Source organism: Cebidichthys violaceus, unplaced genomic scaffold, assembly GCF_023349555.1.
Source record: "Cebidichthys violaceus isolate CVI_PGR_0920_01 unplaced genomic scaffold, fCebVio1.0.p SCAF_25, whole genome shotgun sequence".
NCBI lineage: Eukaryota > Metazoa > Chordata > Actinopteri > Perciformes > Stichaeidae > Cebidichthys > Cebidichthys violaceus.
Genome location: NW_027176428.1, coordinates 135,640 through 153,049, shown reverse-complemented (window position 1 = coordinate 153,049; position 17,410 = coordinate 135,640). Strand labels below are relative to the sequence as shown.

At 42.8% G+C, this 17,410-nt stretch overlaps 2 protein-coding genes across 2 annotated transcripts; both read right to left on the bottom strand.

Moving 5' to 3' along the window:
* Nucleotides 1-2,769: 2,769 nt before the first annotated feature.
* LOC137879671 (N-acylethanolamine-hydrolyzing acid amidase-like) lies at nt 2,770-7,549 on the bottom strand. Its single transcript, XM_068720575.1, has 11 exons — nt 7,300-7,549; nt 5,677-5,838; nt 5,431-5,554; nt 5,213-5,303; nt 5,037-5,122; nt 3,889-4,061; nt 3,733-3,795; nt 3,583-3,649; nt 3,452-3,480; nt 3,130-3,199; nt 2,770-3,000 (listed from the first exon to the last, which is right to left on the bottom strand). The coding sequence occupies exons 1-11, from the start codon at nt 7,482-7,484 to the stop codon at nt 2,983-2,985; spliced, it is 1,068 nt and encodes a 355-aa protein (XP_068576676.1). The 5' UTR covers nt 7,485-7,549; the 3' UTR covers nt 2,770-2,982.
* A 4,445-nt stretch (nt 7,550-11,994) lies between these two features.
* bhlhe40 (basic helix-loop-helix family, member e40) lies at nt 11,995-15,821 on the bottom strand. The gene is made up of 5 exons (XM_068720190.1): nt 15,369-15,821; nt 15,187-15,250; nt 14,979-15,086; nt 14,479-14,602; nt 11,995-14,276 (listed from the first exon to the last, which is right to left on the bottom strand). The coding sequence occupies exons 1-5, from the start codon at nt 15,425-15,427 to the stop codon at nt 13,426-13,428; spliced, it is 1,206 nt and encodes a 401-aa protein (XP_068576291.1). The 5' UTR covers nt 15,428-15,821; the 3' UTR covers nt 11,995-13,425.
* Between the last annotated feature and the right edge of the window lie 1,589 nt (nt 15,822-17,410).

Sequence of the window (17,410 nt, the reverse complement as noted above, 5' to 3'; positions counted from 1 at the left end):
AATTGATTGAGCAGGATTTCAAATCTATTGGACAATGGATCCAAAGGTGGGCTATGTCCAAGTGCCACATCCACCGCTGATTAGTACTTGTATTTACTAATGCCCCACTGTAAACATACTCTGTAACAAGTAACAGTCCTGCATTGAAAATTTAAAGTAAAAGGTATTTAAATAAAAATCAAAGTGCTCAATACAGAAAAAAAATGTATACTATTTGTATATATATTATGTGTAAAAAGAGGGTTTTACTGTTAGTTGGTTGCAGTAAAGCAAATGTTTACCGTTTTGTGTAAGAGTATTACTAATGTGTATTTTTATTAGACCCATGGATTAATCTTCCGATTAATTTCTTGATTAATAAATTGGTTGTTTGGTTTACAAAAAAAGTAATGAAAATAATGAGAAATCCCATCACAAGTTCATAGAGCCCAAGGTGTCATCTTTACAACACTTATTATCATAACATGTCATAACAACAGTCAAGACAATTATAATTGTTAAGATTAAATAAATAAGTAAAGTACAAGTACCATTGTGCTAAAGTGCAGTACTTGATTAAATGTACTTTCCACAATACACCTCAAGCACTATAATCCCACCTGGATCAATAGAAAACGGTTCTCCACAGACCATGTTTTGAAAAGTCTTTACCATCGGGGGAAAATAAGAGGGAACCAATAATGCCACCTGGGGAATCACACAGGAAATATAAGCTTAAAAAACGTAAGATATTGTTTTAAGAATTGTTAAAGTACACAGATGTGTTACTGATAGGGGACAGAGACGTGTTTCGTAAAAATTAAGCAAAGATTTTATTTGAGGAATCAAAAATGAATAATCTCTTTATTAGTGAACGATGGACATGTTTTACCTGGTGAGGGATCGTTCACCGGGGCAATAGGACTTCATGACCACAGAGGTCAGGGCGACGGGCCTGTAGTCGTTAAGTCCTGTGATCCTTGATTTTTTGGGGGGACGGGGATGATGGTGGAGGCCTTGAAGCAGGCTGGTATGTGGCATGTCTCCAGAGAGGTGTTGAAAAAGTCTGTGAACACCGGAGACAGCTGATTAGCACAATGCTTCAGCGTGGAGGGGGAGACAGAGTCTGGACCGTCTGCTTTGTGGGGGTTCTGACTACAGCCTGTTGACGTCTCTCTCCAGAATAAAGAGAGTCGTCATTGTGGTGGGGGGGGGGGGGGGGGGGGGGGGGCGGCTCTGGGATGGGTGGTTGGGAGGCATGGGCCCCTGCTGAGCTGAGAGAAGGGGACCTGGTGGTCTGGAGCTTGTGGATTGGGTCATGAGGGAGTGGGTCAGGACCGTCCCATTGTCTTTCAAAGCAACAGTAAAACTCATTCAGCTCGTTTGCCAGGCTGAGGTCATTCATGGAGTGGGGGGCTTTGGCCTTATAGTTGGTGATCTGTCTGAGAGCTGGTGTTGCAGTTTCGTTTAGCATCTGTCACCGCCTTGCTAAACCTGTATTTTGACTCTGTAAACATGTCCTTGTTTAACCTTAGCTTAGAGTTTAGCTGTGAACCAGGGTTTGTTGTTGTTTTAACTCACCCATGGTGTTTGTTGGAACACAGCTGTCTTCACAGAAGCTGATGTATGACGTCACAGCCTCTGTGAACTCATCCAGACTGCTGGTAGCAGTCCTGGAAAAAATCCCAGTTTGTACAGTCCAGGCACGGCCGAAGAGCCTCCTTAGCTTCACCGGTCCACTGCTTTGATTTCCCGACAATAGGCTTACAGAGCTTTAATTCCCTGCCTGTAAGCAGGAATCAGACGAACCACAACATGGTCAGAGTGTCCCAGTGCAGCACGAGGGATGGCATGATAGGTATTTGGGGAGTTCATGGCTGAGGTTTCCTTTGCTAAAGTCCCCAAGGACAATAACTAAAGAGTCTGGGTTGGTCCGCTCCACACACAGTATCTCCTGCACGTTGGCCTGCGGTGGAATGTAAACACCGACCAGTTTAAATGAATACATATTGAGTTTGGAACTTATTATTTTGATGTGTAGAATACTTATTAGGTACATTCTGTGTGTATTAGTGGCACTGGCCCATTGGTTTTGTGTCTTTCACCTTCCCAAATTACAATGCTAACTTTCAAAACCAATACTTTTACTTTAACAACCAATATCCAAATTTAGTTTTGAAGCTATTCTCTGTAAGTGTCATATATTGGAAACACTGTGTGTATAAGTGGCAGTGCGCTTTCGGTTTTGGAACTTCGCATTCTACTTTGGGAAGTCAATTTATCTTTCAACTTCCCAATCTAGCATGCTAACTTTCAGAAACCTATACTTTTACATCCAAAACCAATATGAATATTCTGCTTTTATTGCGCAGCATGTCAGCTTCCTATTTGGAAAGTATTATCCAATGGTGTAACTTCATTATTTGGAAACTGTGCATAAACAGCAGTATCATTTTTGGGTATTTAAGCTAGCTAAGCTTACCCGTGAGCTCCTTATTTGTGAAAACAAATCTTGTATAACCTGCATGGCTAATTTGACCATTAGCCCGCTCAAGTGAATTAGTAAACCAAATGGGCTTCACAAAGAGGAAAATGTGAACCACATAGAACAGTCAGTAACTCATATAAGCTTACCAGAGACAGAGAGGTGGTTTACCTGAGACCTGAATAGGAACAATTACCATAGTACTTGTAGGCCTGTCCAGGCGTACCAGACAGGTGCTTCCATCCATGTTTATTCCAAGAAGAAATTCTGTGTCACTCAACGCTTCTTCAGCTGACTCCAGATGGTAGCAATCAAGTACAAATTTTATTAAGCTTGACATATAAATTCCAGTTACATAAAGTGTCAAAAATTATCAGAGCAATTTTTTATTAGCGACAGAAAGGCACCCTCACAACGCTTGAGTCCAATTCCCTTCTAATCGTTGATTATTCAATCTCCACGTGATCGTGAATCAGCCATGTTGGACGGACACTGCAGTAAAAATCTGTCAAGGCCCGTCAGTTCGGTAGGCAGCCCTTAACAGAGAGGAGTGAGAGAGGGCCTCATTGTCAGTGAGACATCACCACTTCATTGCTTATTGTTAATATATATATGAGACAAACAAATAGATGCATTTAAGATGTAGTTGTGAAAGATGCAATTACCTGTGGCCTTATAAGTGTGTTGTACTTCTCGGGGGCCGCTGCACTCATTACTGTTGTGTAAACCGTACCTCTGGGGATTATTATAGAAGACAATAGATACCATCAAATATCATGCAATGTATGAACTATTACAACAAGCTGTGTAAAGCTTCCTTGGAAAAAAATAGGCATATAATAATCATTAAAGCGCCCAAAATATAAAAGGCCGATTGACATTATTGTTGCTATGCACACAGCTGACCCATTTCAGCAACATGAACAGTCATGTGACTCCTTGAAACAAAAAATGGAGAGCATAATGGACGGATAAAGTTCTCCTTACCCATTACACACCGGATACAGCGACAGAACCTATAAGGCAAGACCGGATTTCAAAATGTGCTGTAAGCAATATTTCCCAGTATCACGTGTACTTTGGTCCCCTGGAGTATTGATGTATCAGTGCATACTTGCCTGATAAAGGGTCTCCATGTTGATGTGATCTTGGCCGGTAGCATTTAGTGCTTTGTTGGCGGCGTCTCTACAAAATGAATACATAACAAGAGTGTAATAGCAGCGACAGCAGCGATATGGGGCGGGTTTTCATCGTGCGTAGTGACTCACCTTCTGTGATCCCTCGCTGGGGGCGGGAGCCAGTGGTCAAAGTTTGTCTCCACTCTGTACCATCTAAAACGGGAACGCACCATTGTTATGTTTCGGGTTCGGTTGTGCAGTCACACTGAACACACAGGTTCCTCTCAGATCTTTTGTTTTGCCTACCCTCCAGTCAGGGGATCCAGTGGCCAGATATCAGCGGAGCCCATTCGGTCTCTGGTGATGACGACCCCTTCCCCCGCCCGCGCCCCTCCCACGATGTAGTACACCCCGGTGATGATGGGGATCTTGGAGAGACGCATCACGGCATCCTGAAAGTCCTCTGCTCTCTCCAGCGTCTGCAAAAGGTTACACACAACCAGACTGTGTCCACAATCATGCACTCATCCACTACTCCCTGCACACTATCCATATGCTCTATGTACAGGACTATATAGCAATATACGTCAGTAAAATAAAGAACAACACTACTCACGTCACTTAAAAACATGTTTTTATAAGTTGGCTTTCACAGGCTTTGTGGCCTGAATTTTTCACTTGTATCTGTATACAAACTCTCTTCACTTTTATTTTAATGATGATTCTAATAAATACAATAAGTATTATTTTATAATACTTATTGTACTTATTTCTCATTTGTTGCTTCATTTGCTCACTGTTGTATAACATTTAAACCATTTGAAATTGTTTTTATCCTCGTTTGTCTGCCATTTGCAACCTTTGTTTTGAAATGTGCTTTATAAATAAGGTTTTTTTATTATTATGCTTATTATTACGTCGTTAATAACGTCATTGCTGTCGGGTAATTAAAAAGTGCCAGATCAGCGTTGGCTGGTAAAATGTCAGTATCCATAATAAATACTGACATGCATTTTTGTAATAAATACATACTGTAAGCTATTTTGCCATTTTGAGTTGCCACTTATCAAAATGCTCTGAGTGAATTTAAGTTCCCGTTGGATAGCAGTGATGCAACGTTTACTGTACGTCTAGGGCTTTTATTGTGAAAAGTAAAAAACGGAAGGAGTAAAGTGGGCTGCACTGCCGTTGTGAAAGTGGGGGCAATAGGTGCATCTTCCCAAATAAATAAATACAGAGTGCCTTGTGTCTGTTTGTGCCAGGTATGCCAGGTATTTTGGCTGCACAAACCATGAATTTTTCTCCTCTCGTCCATCTGCCATTTTTCCTCAACAACGAAATGTCAAGTTTACTATAGTGAGTAGAAACTGATTCCAGACAGAGCCCTAGTCAACGTTTCAGTTCCTCATACAGTAAGCTTCCTCATACTTACTTCCGTATCATACTGTACTCACCTCCCTCACCAGCCAGCTGACCGGGGATCTACGTAAAAGGAAAGCCGACACCACATTCTTCCACCAGTTCCACCAGTGTTCACTGCCTGATGATCACAAAACGCACACATGAAAACAAAAAGGAACAATAAAATCTGAATTTTTGCAACATTTCTGGACAAGCAGTGAGGTCTTACCTCGCTGGTCGCCAGAGACGGTGAACTTGTTAGGACTCTGTCCCGTCCACAGGCCAATGTATCCAGCGAATGAAGTTCCACGGTACGCCACCTAATTGGGTGTGTCAAAAAAACAACAACACACAGAATTGTATCACCTCATCATGACAAAATAGAATTGTAATATAACTTCCGGAGGTACAACGGTTATGTTTTAGTGCTGTGTGTGCATACTGTACCGTTCCATTCTTGAGGAATACTACGTCCATAGTCAGATTCCTCAGAACAGGATGTGGATAATCAAGGTTCCTGCCGTGGTACACGTGCCCATTTTTGTCCTGAGCTACGATGCTAGTGCAAAATCTGGGAACGCACAAAAGGTTGTTCGCATGCATGAGAAGGCGTTTAATTTGCGTGTAAGCCCCCTGCATTGCACACACGTTTCTATTATATAAAGGTGTAATTAGGTTTAAAATCACACATACGCAGATATTTCATAGGCAAAGTTGAGAATTATGACGTCTGAAATGTTTCCCAGGTGTGAGGCCAAGCCTCGGATCTCCCCCGCATACGGCTGAGGGATGAACTTTTCCAGGTCCGCCACCAAAGGTGTAACTGCATGATGAAGCCATTTTGGAACTGTAGTGCTGACAACAACAACAAAAAAAAAGAGAAGAAAACATGTCTGTGTCAGCACTGGAAGATAAACAGAATGACACCATGCAGGGGTTAGGTCACTGCTGATTCAAGGCTGCCATAATGTAATCAATATTAAGAAAACATAATGTTTCTACCAGAATTACTTTCTTAACTGTTAGTGGGTGAATCCCTGATTATTACAGTACACCTTCCTCTTAGTTTAATCGAGGAAACGCTCACAGAACAGGAAGCTAACTCTCACTGCGAAGTCCAAGCCCCCAGGAGGAGCGCTGGGCTTTAAGCTATAACTTCACACGGTGGCCAAACTGTGGAAGTATAATTTCCCAGGTCCGGCGCCTGATGCCATTAGCCCCAAAAAAGACTTTACATTGAGAAAAGAGAGGTCTGTTACTCAGCGGATAATTGTTTTTGAGGCGACTCAACTCCCCGGCATTAATACCTGAATAGCCCTTATATTAATCATTAAAAGTTGTGAAATGCACTAATAGCCGAATCCAGAGTTTTTTGTCTTCCTCTCTGAGAACGAGGCTGAGGGGCGGGGCTTAAAGGAGACGCTATTGCACATGCTCTATGGCCCAAATGATGAATTTGGAGTGATGCCAAAGATTCACCAACGGTTAACCCAGTAGTTTAACGTTAGTTGCCGGATCTGGCGAGGAAATTCAGTCATAATAGTGTCACAATGTCCGGACTTGTGAAAATGGGTCCAATATGTACTTTGGTGACTATGAAGAGAAGGAATCGGTCATGAATTATGTCCCTGTTAACTTCTCCCATAAGAGTTAACAGACTCAGGACCTGCAGGTCGTCTCCTAAAAGGGGCGTGGCAGCGGGGATACCCAGGTGACACAAACAAACACCGGAAACTGACTCCGCCTCCTTCTATGGTGTCTCTGGTAAGGTCACAGATACAAGCTGTTCCTCTCTACTTTACTTTCCTGTAACTTTTACAACATTAGTATTTATGTGTGTTCCTTAAAAGGATACAGGAAGAACAATAAAGCAAAGAAGTATCTATTTTTCAGGACCTTCAACCCTGACCGTCCTTATCATAATAACAGGAGCAACACATATCAGATGGTTTGGTGTTACAACAACAACACCAGTTTGTTTTTCTCATAAATGTATGACTTTGTAAAGCGGCAAATTTGTTGTTTTTTGCTTGCAATTTTGCAACTTTAATCTCGGAGAATAAGCTATTATTTCTCATATATTTACGACTTTAATCTTGTTTCTTCTTCTCAAAATATTGACCCCTCACGTGACTCCGTTTTTTAAGATGCACCTACAATGCTCCGTCGTAGTCGTCTGTTAACTAAGAATGTTTACAACTTAACTAATCATGTCACTCGCTACTAAGTGACACGCGCTAAACGTTGAGCGTTACATCGTAATAAACAACGTACTTTCTGGAGATGAAACTAAACGTGTAGTACTCGGAAACTTACTCGATGACCTCCGCGGCGGCTTTCCTCAGGTAGTCTACGTCAAAGGCTTTCACCAGAGGCTCCCATCGCACCTCTGGATCTTCATCCAGACTGATGTTCACTGTGGGGGGGTGGACTTGTGCCCGGCACGAGACCACCGCGAGTCCGAGCAGCAGCACCGCAGCCCGCATCACCACCATCACCATCGCGTCTGGTTGCAGTCCCAGTCCGAGCCAGGCTGAGCCAGGCGGAGACACTCACAGCCCGCCGGAGACGTGCTTGTGGTTTTGCAGAACAAGAGCGAGACTTCCGATCTGAGTTTTTCAGAATAAGAGCTGGTTAATAAACAGGTTATAAACGCACCAAACTTGGTCATGGAGGCATCAAAATGTAATTGAGACGGGCAAATTAACAGTGAAAACTCATCATAGCTTAATTTAATTTAATACCATTATTCATAATTGCACTTCATGTTCTATTATATTATATTATATTTTATATATGTGAGTGTGTCTGTTTTATATTATACTGAATATTATTACATGATATATATATATTATTATATTATACTGAATTGCCTGTGAGGGTGACAAAAATAAGATGTATAATAAGTGTTATTTACTGCTTTTTTCGTGTTGGAATAAATGTTAAATATTTAACTGCAAAGTAGTAGTGCGTTTTTGATACCTTAATTTTTTTTTGCATTAAATCATACTGGGATGTTTGCTGAAATTGATTGGATGTGGCACAGCCCTACCTAGAACATTCTCCACCAGCCGCCACTGGATAATAATCATGATAACAATGAATTATAAGATAAATGAAGAAATGACATTGAGTAAATGTAGTCACTTCCCCCACACTAAATAACTGATGACGTTTTTCCAATCAGTTGTTCCAAACAGGAAGTACATCAGGGTAACTGTTAACAGAAGAACTCTTTGGTTTGGTGTCAACATATATTGATGCTGTTTGGTAATCTGTTGAGTCACGGTGGTGTCATTCTGGTGGGTTATGTTTTGACATTTATTTTAAGCAGCGACGAAACAGCAAATATTGTGCATTTGTTTCTCAAATTGTCACAATTGTAAATCGTGCTCTTTGGAATAATGATACGTTTGATTGTAGAATACTTTGGACTCGGACCCCCAGTGTTCACTGCCTGATGATCACAAACACACACATACAGACATGAAAACAAAACAATAGCACCTGAATATTGCAATATAATTGTATAATACACATTGTGCACTTTGGAATAATTAAACATTTGTGACAGGTAACTGGGCTAAAGTACACTTTTATTTTAATAGCAATCCGACCAGAAACTTTACTGTTCTTGCCAGTGGAATGGAGTAAAGCTGGTTGGCTCTAATCTGCCAAACAGGATTGTTGTCTTTGTCAAGTGAGCTAGTGAGCTCTGCACTTTATGGTATGTGTCCAGCTTCTAGCAGTAGTAAGAAAGGGAAACATTTTATATCATGACTGCATGAGGCTGGTGTAAACAAGTGACCTTTATTCCCTGCTTGGTAGATCACCTACTGGGAACCTAACCTGCCGCAGCCACCGGGGAACTGTGGAAACCACCAGCAACTTGAATGAAGATGCAGTTGAACCTGTCAAAATAAAATCCTATCATAAAAAAGTATTGAATTTTCCACAAGCACCCCAGCATTAAGTTGTCATAATCTCCTCTTATATGTTGCTGAATACTGTGTGACTATTTGTCGGTAAAAATCTAAATCAAACTTGACTCAAAGGGCCACTGATGGGTATGTGGTACACGTAGGCAAAGGCGTCCATTGTTCATGCAAATTTTCTGTGTTTCTTATGACTTATTTATCAAAAAACAAGCAAGCGAACGAAACAACAAAGAAATGATGCCTGTCACTGCTGTTCCTGCTCATGTTTAAAAAAAAACAAAAGCCCACCCTGGTGCATGCTGGTCCTATACCTGCCCACTCATAAACACAACTGCAGGTGCCCAAGTATATGCTAATTATGCAAATAGGTGAATTAATAAATACACCAAACAACAAATTAGACTAAACAAATAACCAACAATTTTTTTTTTTAAAAGCTACTGAAATCAGAAAATCAAACCCAGAAGTTCCTTAGTGTCCAGCTGCTGCTCCTCCTCAACAGCACACACACACACACACACACACACACACACACACACACACACACACACACACACACACAGCTGACAGTTTCATGTGAACTGGTAATTTTGTCTTTGGTGACTGGAAAATTGAAATGCTTGGGAATGTGTTATGTCAGGCCTCATTTGGCCAGACAACGCCTTGGGGTCCTCCAGCAAGACAGGGTTGCAGGAAGGGGGGGGGGGGGGGGGGGGGGGACGTCTCGAACACCCTGCTAAGTCTGCTGTCCATGAGAACCAGCCGCTGATAAGAGGAAAGAGGATAATGGACAGTTTAAAGTTTTAGAGTTTAAACTTCTGGTGTCGTATATTAGGATAACATAAAGTAGTCCTGTCTGCAATTGTGTGAACTGGAAACATGAGCAGTCACACATTTTTTATGAATAATAAAACAGCGCTACATGCAGAGTTATCAGAATTGAAGTGCGCTAACACCATATTGTCACCATATTGTCTCTGATGAGCAGCTGATGAGCTTCTGCATCAGGTTCTTCTGAAAGCCTCTTAACATCAGCTAGTCCTGCATGCTAGTCCTGTCATGCAGCTAGTGGCTGCATGACAGGAGGCTTTTCAACCTTCTCTTTAAGGTCATCCTGATCTTTGATTAGCCCCCCCCCCCCCCCCCCACACACACACACACACACACACAGTGCACACTCTGTTCCCTGCAACAACAGCCATGGAGGCTGACTCATCGCACTCCACGGCCACCGTGTTCTTTGTGACTCCACGTTTCCAAGTTAGACATTTATCCGCCTGCATCTCAACAACAAGATCATCCATTCTCTGTGTTTCTTGGAAGCCGGTCTTTATCGCGTGTTGATCTTTTTTTTGTCACACTGGTGTCAGTGTGTTCTGCAGTAGCCGTCAGCGAGGGCCCATTCTGCCTCGGCTCAATCATCGATTGCCTTCCAGCCGGTCTTAAATACATTTAGATAGGATCGTGAACCGATTGAAGATGACATAACAAAACAATATGAATAAAGAGATTCATTCAAAATCTGTTTTGCTCCTGTGGGATTATAACTTAGTTTTTTTTTTTTGGTCAACGGTAAGAATAGAGTTCAATCACATGAAGTACAAATACTGTTCAGTAGTTCTAAACACGTAGCAATTTATTTGGCCACTTGGGGGCAGCAGGAACAAGCTGTAAACATAACATTGTCATGTTTTTATCATATTGCACTGTAAAAGTGGATAGGGGGAAATTTGCTAGTAGACAGTTGCTATTATTATTATATTTGTACATCTAGCTCACTATACAAGCAACATTCTCCACTGTGTTCACCAGCTGGCTGACAATGTTTTGTCGTTTTGCTGCTTGGTACCGAGCAGTAAGTAGTGTACAGTAAAACCAAAACAATGAACTGAAAGAAGCTGAGAGGAACTACAGAGTTGGGTGATAATTCATCACTAATAGCAACCCTCTTTCATTGTTAATACATTATAGACATTTCCATCAAAAGCGAACTTTCCGGATTTCTTTTCTCTTCAAACTCAACACTTTTTAACACACGGGATAAAATGACAGGCTTGGTATTTTAATGAGGGGTTTCACACCAACATAATAGTATACTTATAAGGAGGATTCATACTTTGGTGTGATGCACTACTTCCACATGGTGGCGCTGGTACTGTATTTTTGAGCACACCGGCACCGTCAAACGGGCCTGTGTTGGAATCACTTCACTGGTCTGCTGACCAAATTACAAAATACTGTTGTGATTCCAAGAAAAAGCCATTTCCACATTTCTCAGGGAGGCATGGTGGGTGGAGAGCATATGATAACGACCTTTTCATTTTCACTATTACCACAACTACAGCAGTGTTACCGGCCAGGAAACAGGCACGCAGCAGAAGGTTGGGGGGGGGGATGGACGGACGGACGGACGGACTGGTATTCCATGTTATTAAATCTGAAGGTAAATCAAAGACATAAAGTCCTGTCTCCCACAACCTCAAATACCATTTCCATCCTCTGTGGTGTCAAGTTTCCAGACACATTTTCTGCTCCTACTCAGCACACTTTCAGTATTGTTACAGTGGCTGCCATACGCTATATTATCCTCATTATCTATATGGGAGAGAAATGACTAAACCACAAAGTAATATACAGATAATTCAGTGAATGTGGAGTTTAAATTCTACATTTATGCAGAAAAACCAAAACCTTCTTATCTCTAGTCTAGAAATCAATCATGTAAGTTTTTATTTGTGTATCATATTCAGGACAGTATTTAGAAAGTAAACTAACAGCCATGGTTCAAATTGTGATGTGCTGAACGTTGTACTGTTAAAGACTTAGATTTAAAAATGTCAACTAAAAAAAAAAAAAAAAAAAATCAACTTCCCAAATTGAATTTCTTTGAAAGGGTTTAGAATTTGAAATGTTTACAGCCTTTAATCTAAGACACGCTATTGATTTACAGAGGCAGTGCTGCTTTGTGGGTTATGTAAGTGTTATGTAAGTGTGTGTTGTTATGAGGAGCTGTCAGGTTGTCTGGCTGCAACACGTGCAAGCCGTCAGGCACTGAAACCCGAATTGCACTGGGTGGGAGGAGGGAAAAAAAAAAGCTTTATTAATATTTTAATATATATCAATAATACTTTATATACAAAATATGTACAACAAACATCCTTTTGTTACATTTCAGAATACAAATCCCAAGTACCTCTCTCTATACAAAACTATTATTTTTTCTTTGAACTTTACATTCACTCTCTTTGCCACGGACACGACATTTAAAGCAAAAATACATTGAAACACCTGCCATGGTTTGTTTGTGTGTGTGTGTGTGTGTGTGTGTGTGTGTGTGTGTGTGTGTGTGTGTGTGTGTGTGTGTGTGTGTGTGTCTGCGTTACGCGGGTAAAGGCAACAGCATGAGCTAAGATCAGGCCTTAACTTGACTGGGAATTTTGCGGGCGAGATGCAAATCTGGTTGAGCGCGACGCCGGATGCTGCACACCTTTGAGTCGGCGCACAGCAGAGCGACTGACCCTCAGCCTCCATCTGTCTGGTCGCGATGCGAATACACTCAGCGGGTCACGTATCAAAAATAGAGATGTACGAGTAGTATAAGTAAAACAAAAATAAAATAATAATTACAAGACGTTACTTCACAGGGACTCCATCTAGATGCACAAATAGTCATGAGTCACAAATGAAATCGTAAAAAAAGAAAAGAAAAGCGCGACACTTTTTTTTAAAAATAGACGTGAGTGGCACACCTCGTACAGTGACAACACCCTGAATTCTTAGAACGCGAGGAGCGCTGTTCATTTGGCCTCAAGGTAATTGAGGGATCATGGGAGCAAGTGTCTTTTGTGACGGCTCTCGTGAACATTTTCTTTTTTGGTAACATTCTTGTCTAAACAATGGTTTGTTGCAGCTACAGGAAACACTCAAAAGTAGATCCTCCATTCACAGATCCACAGCAGGTCAAAAAAAAAATGATTCAAGCAGCATCTACAAAGGGGCTTTTTGTTCAATCGTTACATTCAATACAGAGTGGTGCGTGTGCAAAACAGTAGGTCCAAATAATAGTTTTTTGGGGAGTGGGGGCTTATCTGTGCCTTACATTCTGTGTTTACCTCTGACATTCAACACTGAGTGCAGAGAAGCTCACTGACAAACCAACGGAAATAAAACACCTCTGGCAGATCTCTTTGCGCGCTCATCGTCTTTGAACTGATCTTCTTCACAGTGTTTCAGAGCCGTGCGACAGGTGATCTCTGCGCCTTCACGCGGGCATTCCGGGTCGCCCCCTAAAAGTCCGGTTTCAGTGTGTGAGGAGCCGATGGTAAGACGACGGGGGACCCCTTTTTGGGGTCGTTGCCGGGGGGTCAATGTTCTGATGGGCCAAACAACGGCTGTGGTTTGAAGGGATACCAGTGCGTTTGTGGGGTTGTTGTTGTTGTTTTTTTACCCTCTTTTTAACCGCATCAACATTCAGAGGGCAAGATTCCAACAGAAACGCATCTGCTCAGTCTTTGGTTTCCAGGTTCAACGGGGGGACCTGTTTTAAAGCTTTGTGCAGAGCAGGGGAGTCCATGGGGTTCTGGTAGGATGCTGGAGAACCTGCCCTCGGGGACATCACCAGAGATGAGGGGGACGTCTCCGGGGGCCCGTTCGCTGCAGAGCCGCTCATGCCCGGGTACATAACAGGCAAGCCCCCGTGGTACCAGCGTTTGTCCAGCATGGGCAGATAGGCCGCCGCGGCCGCAGCCGCTGGGGGGATGAGGTAGAAGGGGAGGCAAAACGGGGCCTGGTTGGGGGAGAAGCTCATGTAGCCGCCGGGGCCTCCTGCCACGCGAGCGGAGAGGATCTCGTCCTCCGAAGAGTCGGACTTCGACTTCTTGGCCCGAGGCTCATCGCCCTCCTGCTTGATGGCACCGGCCGCGGCCTCGGACGCGGCGCGCCTGCGCTCCCCCTCCTTCGCGTGGCTCTCTGACCACTGGGCTTTGGCGTCGCGCTTCTCATGCTCTCCCCCATAGCCGCTGTCAGTGTCCGTGTCACTGCCGCTCTGCTCCCCGGCCACGTGGGGGTAAGTCCTTTGAATGACGGGGACGCAGTTCTTGGCCGAGCCCTCGGACGTCCTCTTGGGCTCTCCGGCGGGCTGCTTCTTCGGGTTCTCCGAAGCTTGAGGGACGGACTCGTCCGCGCTGCTCTGATGATGCAGGACTTCAGCCGCGACCTTTTGGATGTGGCTGATGACGTGGGAGGGAGTCAGGTCCCTGCTGCTTTCTTGGCTGGCCAGATAGTGGAGGACCTCCTTCGCACACAAGTGAAAGCCGGAGCGGAACATCTCCTCACTGCTCTCACCTCCATGGTCACCTGGTCGATCAGAACCACAAGGTTAAAATGAATCTTCGCAGCACAATTTTCTTTGAAGTAGCTCTGATAGAGGCAACAGATCGCTCAGTCTGTCACTGCTGAACGGAAGACAGCTGTTTGTAATTTCACACACACACACACACACACACACACACACACACACACACACACACACACACACACACACACACATCAAACTCACCAATCTGCAGGTCGTTCTGGAGCGCCATGATCTTCTGCTGTTGCTGCTCCAGGATGCCACTTAGGGCTTTCACATGCTTGAGAGTGAGTTCTAGCACCACAGCTTTCTCCAAATGACCCAGCGTCTAAAACAGGAAGACCTTCGATAAGCATGTTGATCTTTCTTATGTAACACATTCTGCAGCTGAACAGAGGACAAATCACCGAACACCCGGGACGTCATGCAATCCGCACGCAAAAAGACAAAAACTCTCGACAAATAAAAAAAAAAATCTAAAACCGTGTTAAAATTTAAAAGATTTACCTTTTAATTCTAAAAAAATACAAGATTACAAGAAAAAAAAAGAACTACTTTCCTCTTAAAATGCTAAACTTTTTTTTTTATTCTTTGAGACTCTTAAAACTGAATCTGGAGCAAACAAAACTGCTCAGCAGAACCATGCGGCGTGTCCGATTCCCTGTCTGTAAGCAGACAGGCAATACGTAGAAGATAATACTCACTGTAAGCTTGAGGTGCTCCGGCAACAAATCCTTCAGCTGGGCAATGCATTCGTTGATTCTGTCGCGTCTTTTCTTTTCGATCAGTCGGTGTGGCAACTTGTACGTCTCCTGGAGGGGGGTGAGAGAAAAAAATGTGGTCAGTGAAATCCAGGCTGCTCGGTTGAAAGCGATGAAGGCAGGAATATTTAGAATTTGGACTTGAATTTACCTTGCTGTCATCCCCGCGCTTCATGCCCCTCCTGGGTTTGTACATATACATGGAGAAATCGATTCTTTGGAGACAAGATGGAATTAGTTAGACTTCAGTTTGGTAAGGATTCAGTATGAAACGCGTGTCATGTAGTTAAGGATGTAATAGAAACAGAATCAAATAGAAAATGTTCCTTTTACCCTTGCATGTCAGCTATATCCAGTGATGGTGGTGGTTGCGCGCTGGTAATCCTCTCCATGTTGCTCAACTGTGAAACCCGAAGAAACGAGTTGGAGAAAAAAAAACCTTCAAAACGTTCCAAATGTGTCTCTGCCGTCGCACTTCAAAGCCGAAGAAATAAAATCACACACACACAAAAAAAATATAATAATAGTATCTCCTGTTATCCAGTGTGTGCGTGTGCGTTCCCGCTGTGAGCTGGAGTTTGGGCAGTGCGCAGTGTTGTCACCCTGAAGGTCCGGACTCGGTAGTAGGTCTGGGGAGGATCCGCGCCCGGCTGAGTGTGTGAGAGAGCTGGGTGGGTTTTTGACTACGTGTTAAATAAACCCTGTGACTGCAGGCACGTCTCTCGGCTGGAGACACAGACTCGACACCGTCACATGAGCCTCACGTGTTGGACGGCGCTTTCAACTCCTCACCCTCCCCGCGCAACACACGCGCGCGCACACACACACACACACACACGCACACACGCCACCACACCCCCCCCCCCCCTCCCCCGCTCACTGCTGCTGGAGTACAACCCATTTCTGTAGTACTCCTCCACTGGGGCCGAGTCCCGTGTACCACCATGCTCCTCCGGCTCTCGGGGCAAAACCGTGTTCGCGGAGCTGACCGTGTTTACAAAGAGAGAAAGTAGAGCGGCGGCTCCCTCGTCGACAGTTAAGAAGTGGTGAAATATTAATCCGCAAACTGCAAATATAGCAGCCTTTCTATTACATTGTAACATTAACGACTGAAAACACTGTAGCTTACAGAGTGACGTAGCCTATGACAATAATACAAATAAAAATACAAAATATATATATTTTATTTTTTTATATTGTGTGACAATATTATATAGTGTGCACATATATATATATATGTATATATATAAATATATATTTACATTACTTATATGTAAAACAAATATATTTACATATATATATATAAATATATTTACATATATATATATATTTAGCATGTATCATTAGCTTAAGGCCTGTATGTTATTAACAGCAACACATTACTGTGTAACGTGTAATTAAAGTGTGTAAATAAGTGTAAAGTGTGATGAGGTGACAGTAAAGTCAATTCTATGTCACACAATGTTTCTATAGTAATAATTAGGGGATGTTAGACCCCGCCATGTTTGTTTTATTAAGATAAAAAGCAGCCCATAGCCTACAACAAAAACAATAATAAGTATCATTATTTGTATAATCCTAGAACATTTCCAATGGTTTGGTCTGCAATAAATACTTAAAATAGCGTTTACATATTTTTAAAAAATAGCTTTGACACATTTTTATTATTGTAATTATAACATATATATATATATGTTATAATTACAATAATTAAAATGTGTCAAAGCTATTTTATATATATATATATATATATATATATATATATATATATATATATATATATATATATATATATATATATATATATATATATATATACATACAAACGTGGTGTCTTACAATACATTTCAGTGTTTCAATGCGGCCAACAAGGCAATCATTTCTACTTCCATCATTTTTTTTTTTTGCCTGGCATGTGTCACGCGCCAAGGAAGGACACCGTGTAATTTCACACTGTACCCGCTCGCTGTGTGGCACGTGCACCTGCAGCGGGACACTGTCGCCGTGGCGGAGCGTTTTGTTTTCCTTTTTATACCGATAGTATTAAACCTGCCTCTACACCACCAGCGGGGCTGTCACGTTGAGCTCCTCATGGTTCGGTGAGAGAGAGAGGAGCCGAGGAGCAGATCCCTGCCGCTGACGTCAGGCGCGCAGACGAGCCGAGGGTTCCCGATTGGTCGCTCGGCTCCTCCTCCCCCCCCCCCCCCCTCCGACGTCCTGAAGCAGCCGGAGAGACTAAAGATAGAAGCAAGCTGCAAAACAACGGAGCGCCGGGCAGGAAACGAGGGAGCGGGAAAGGGAGTCTCTTGTCAACATTTGATCGAAATCCCGATAAGATCTTGAAAATAATGAAACAGTTGACTCTTCTTTCTGCT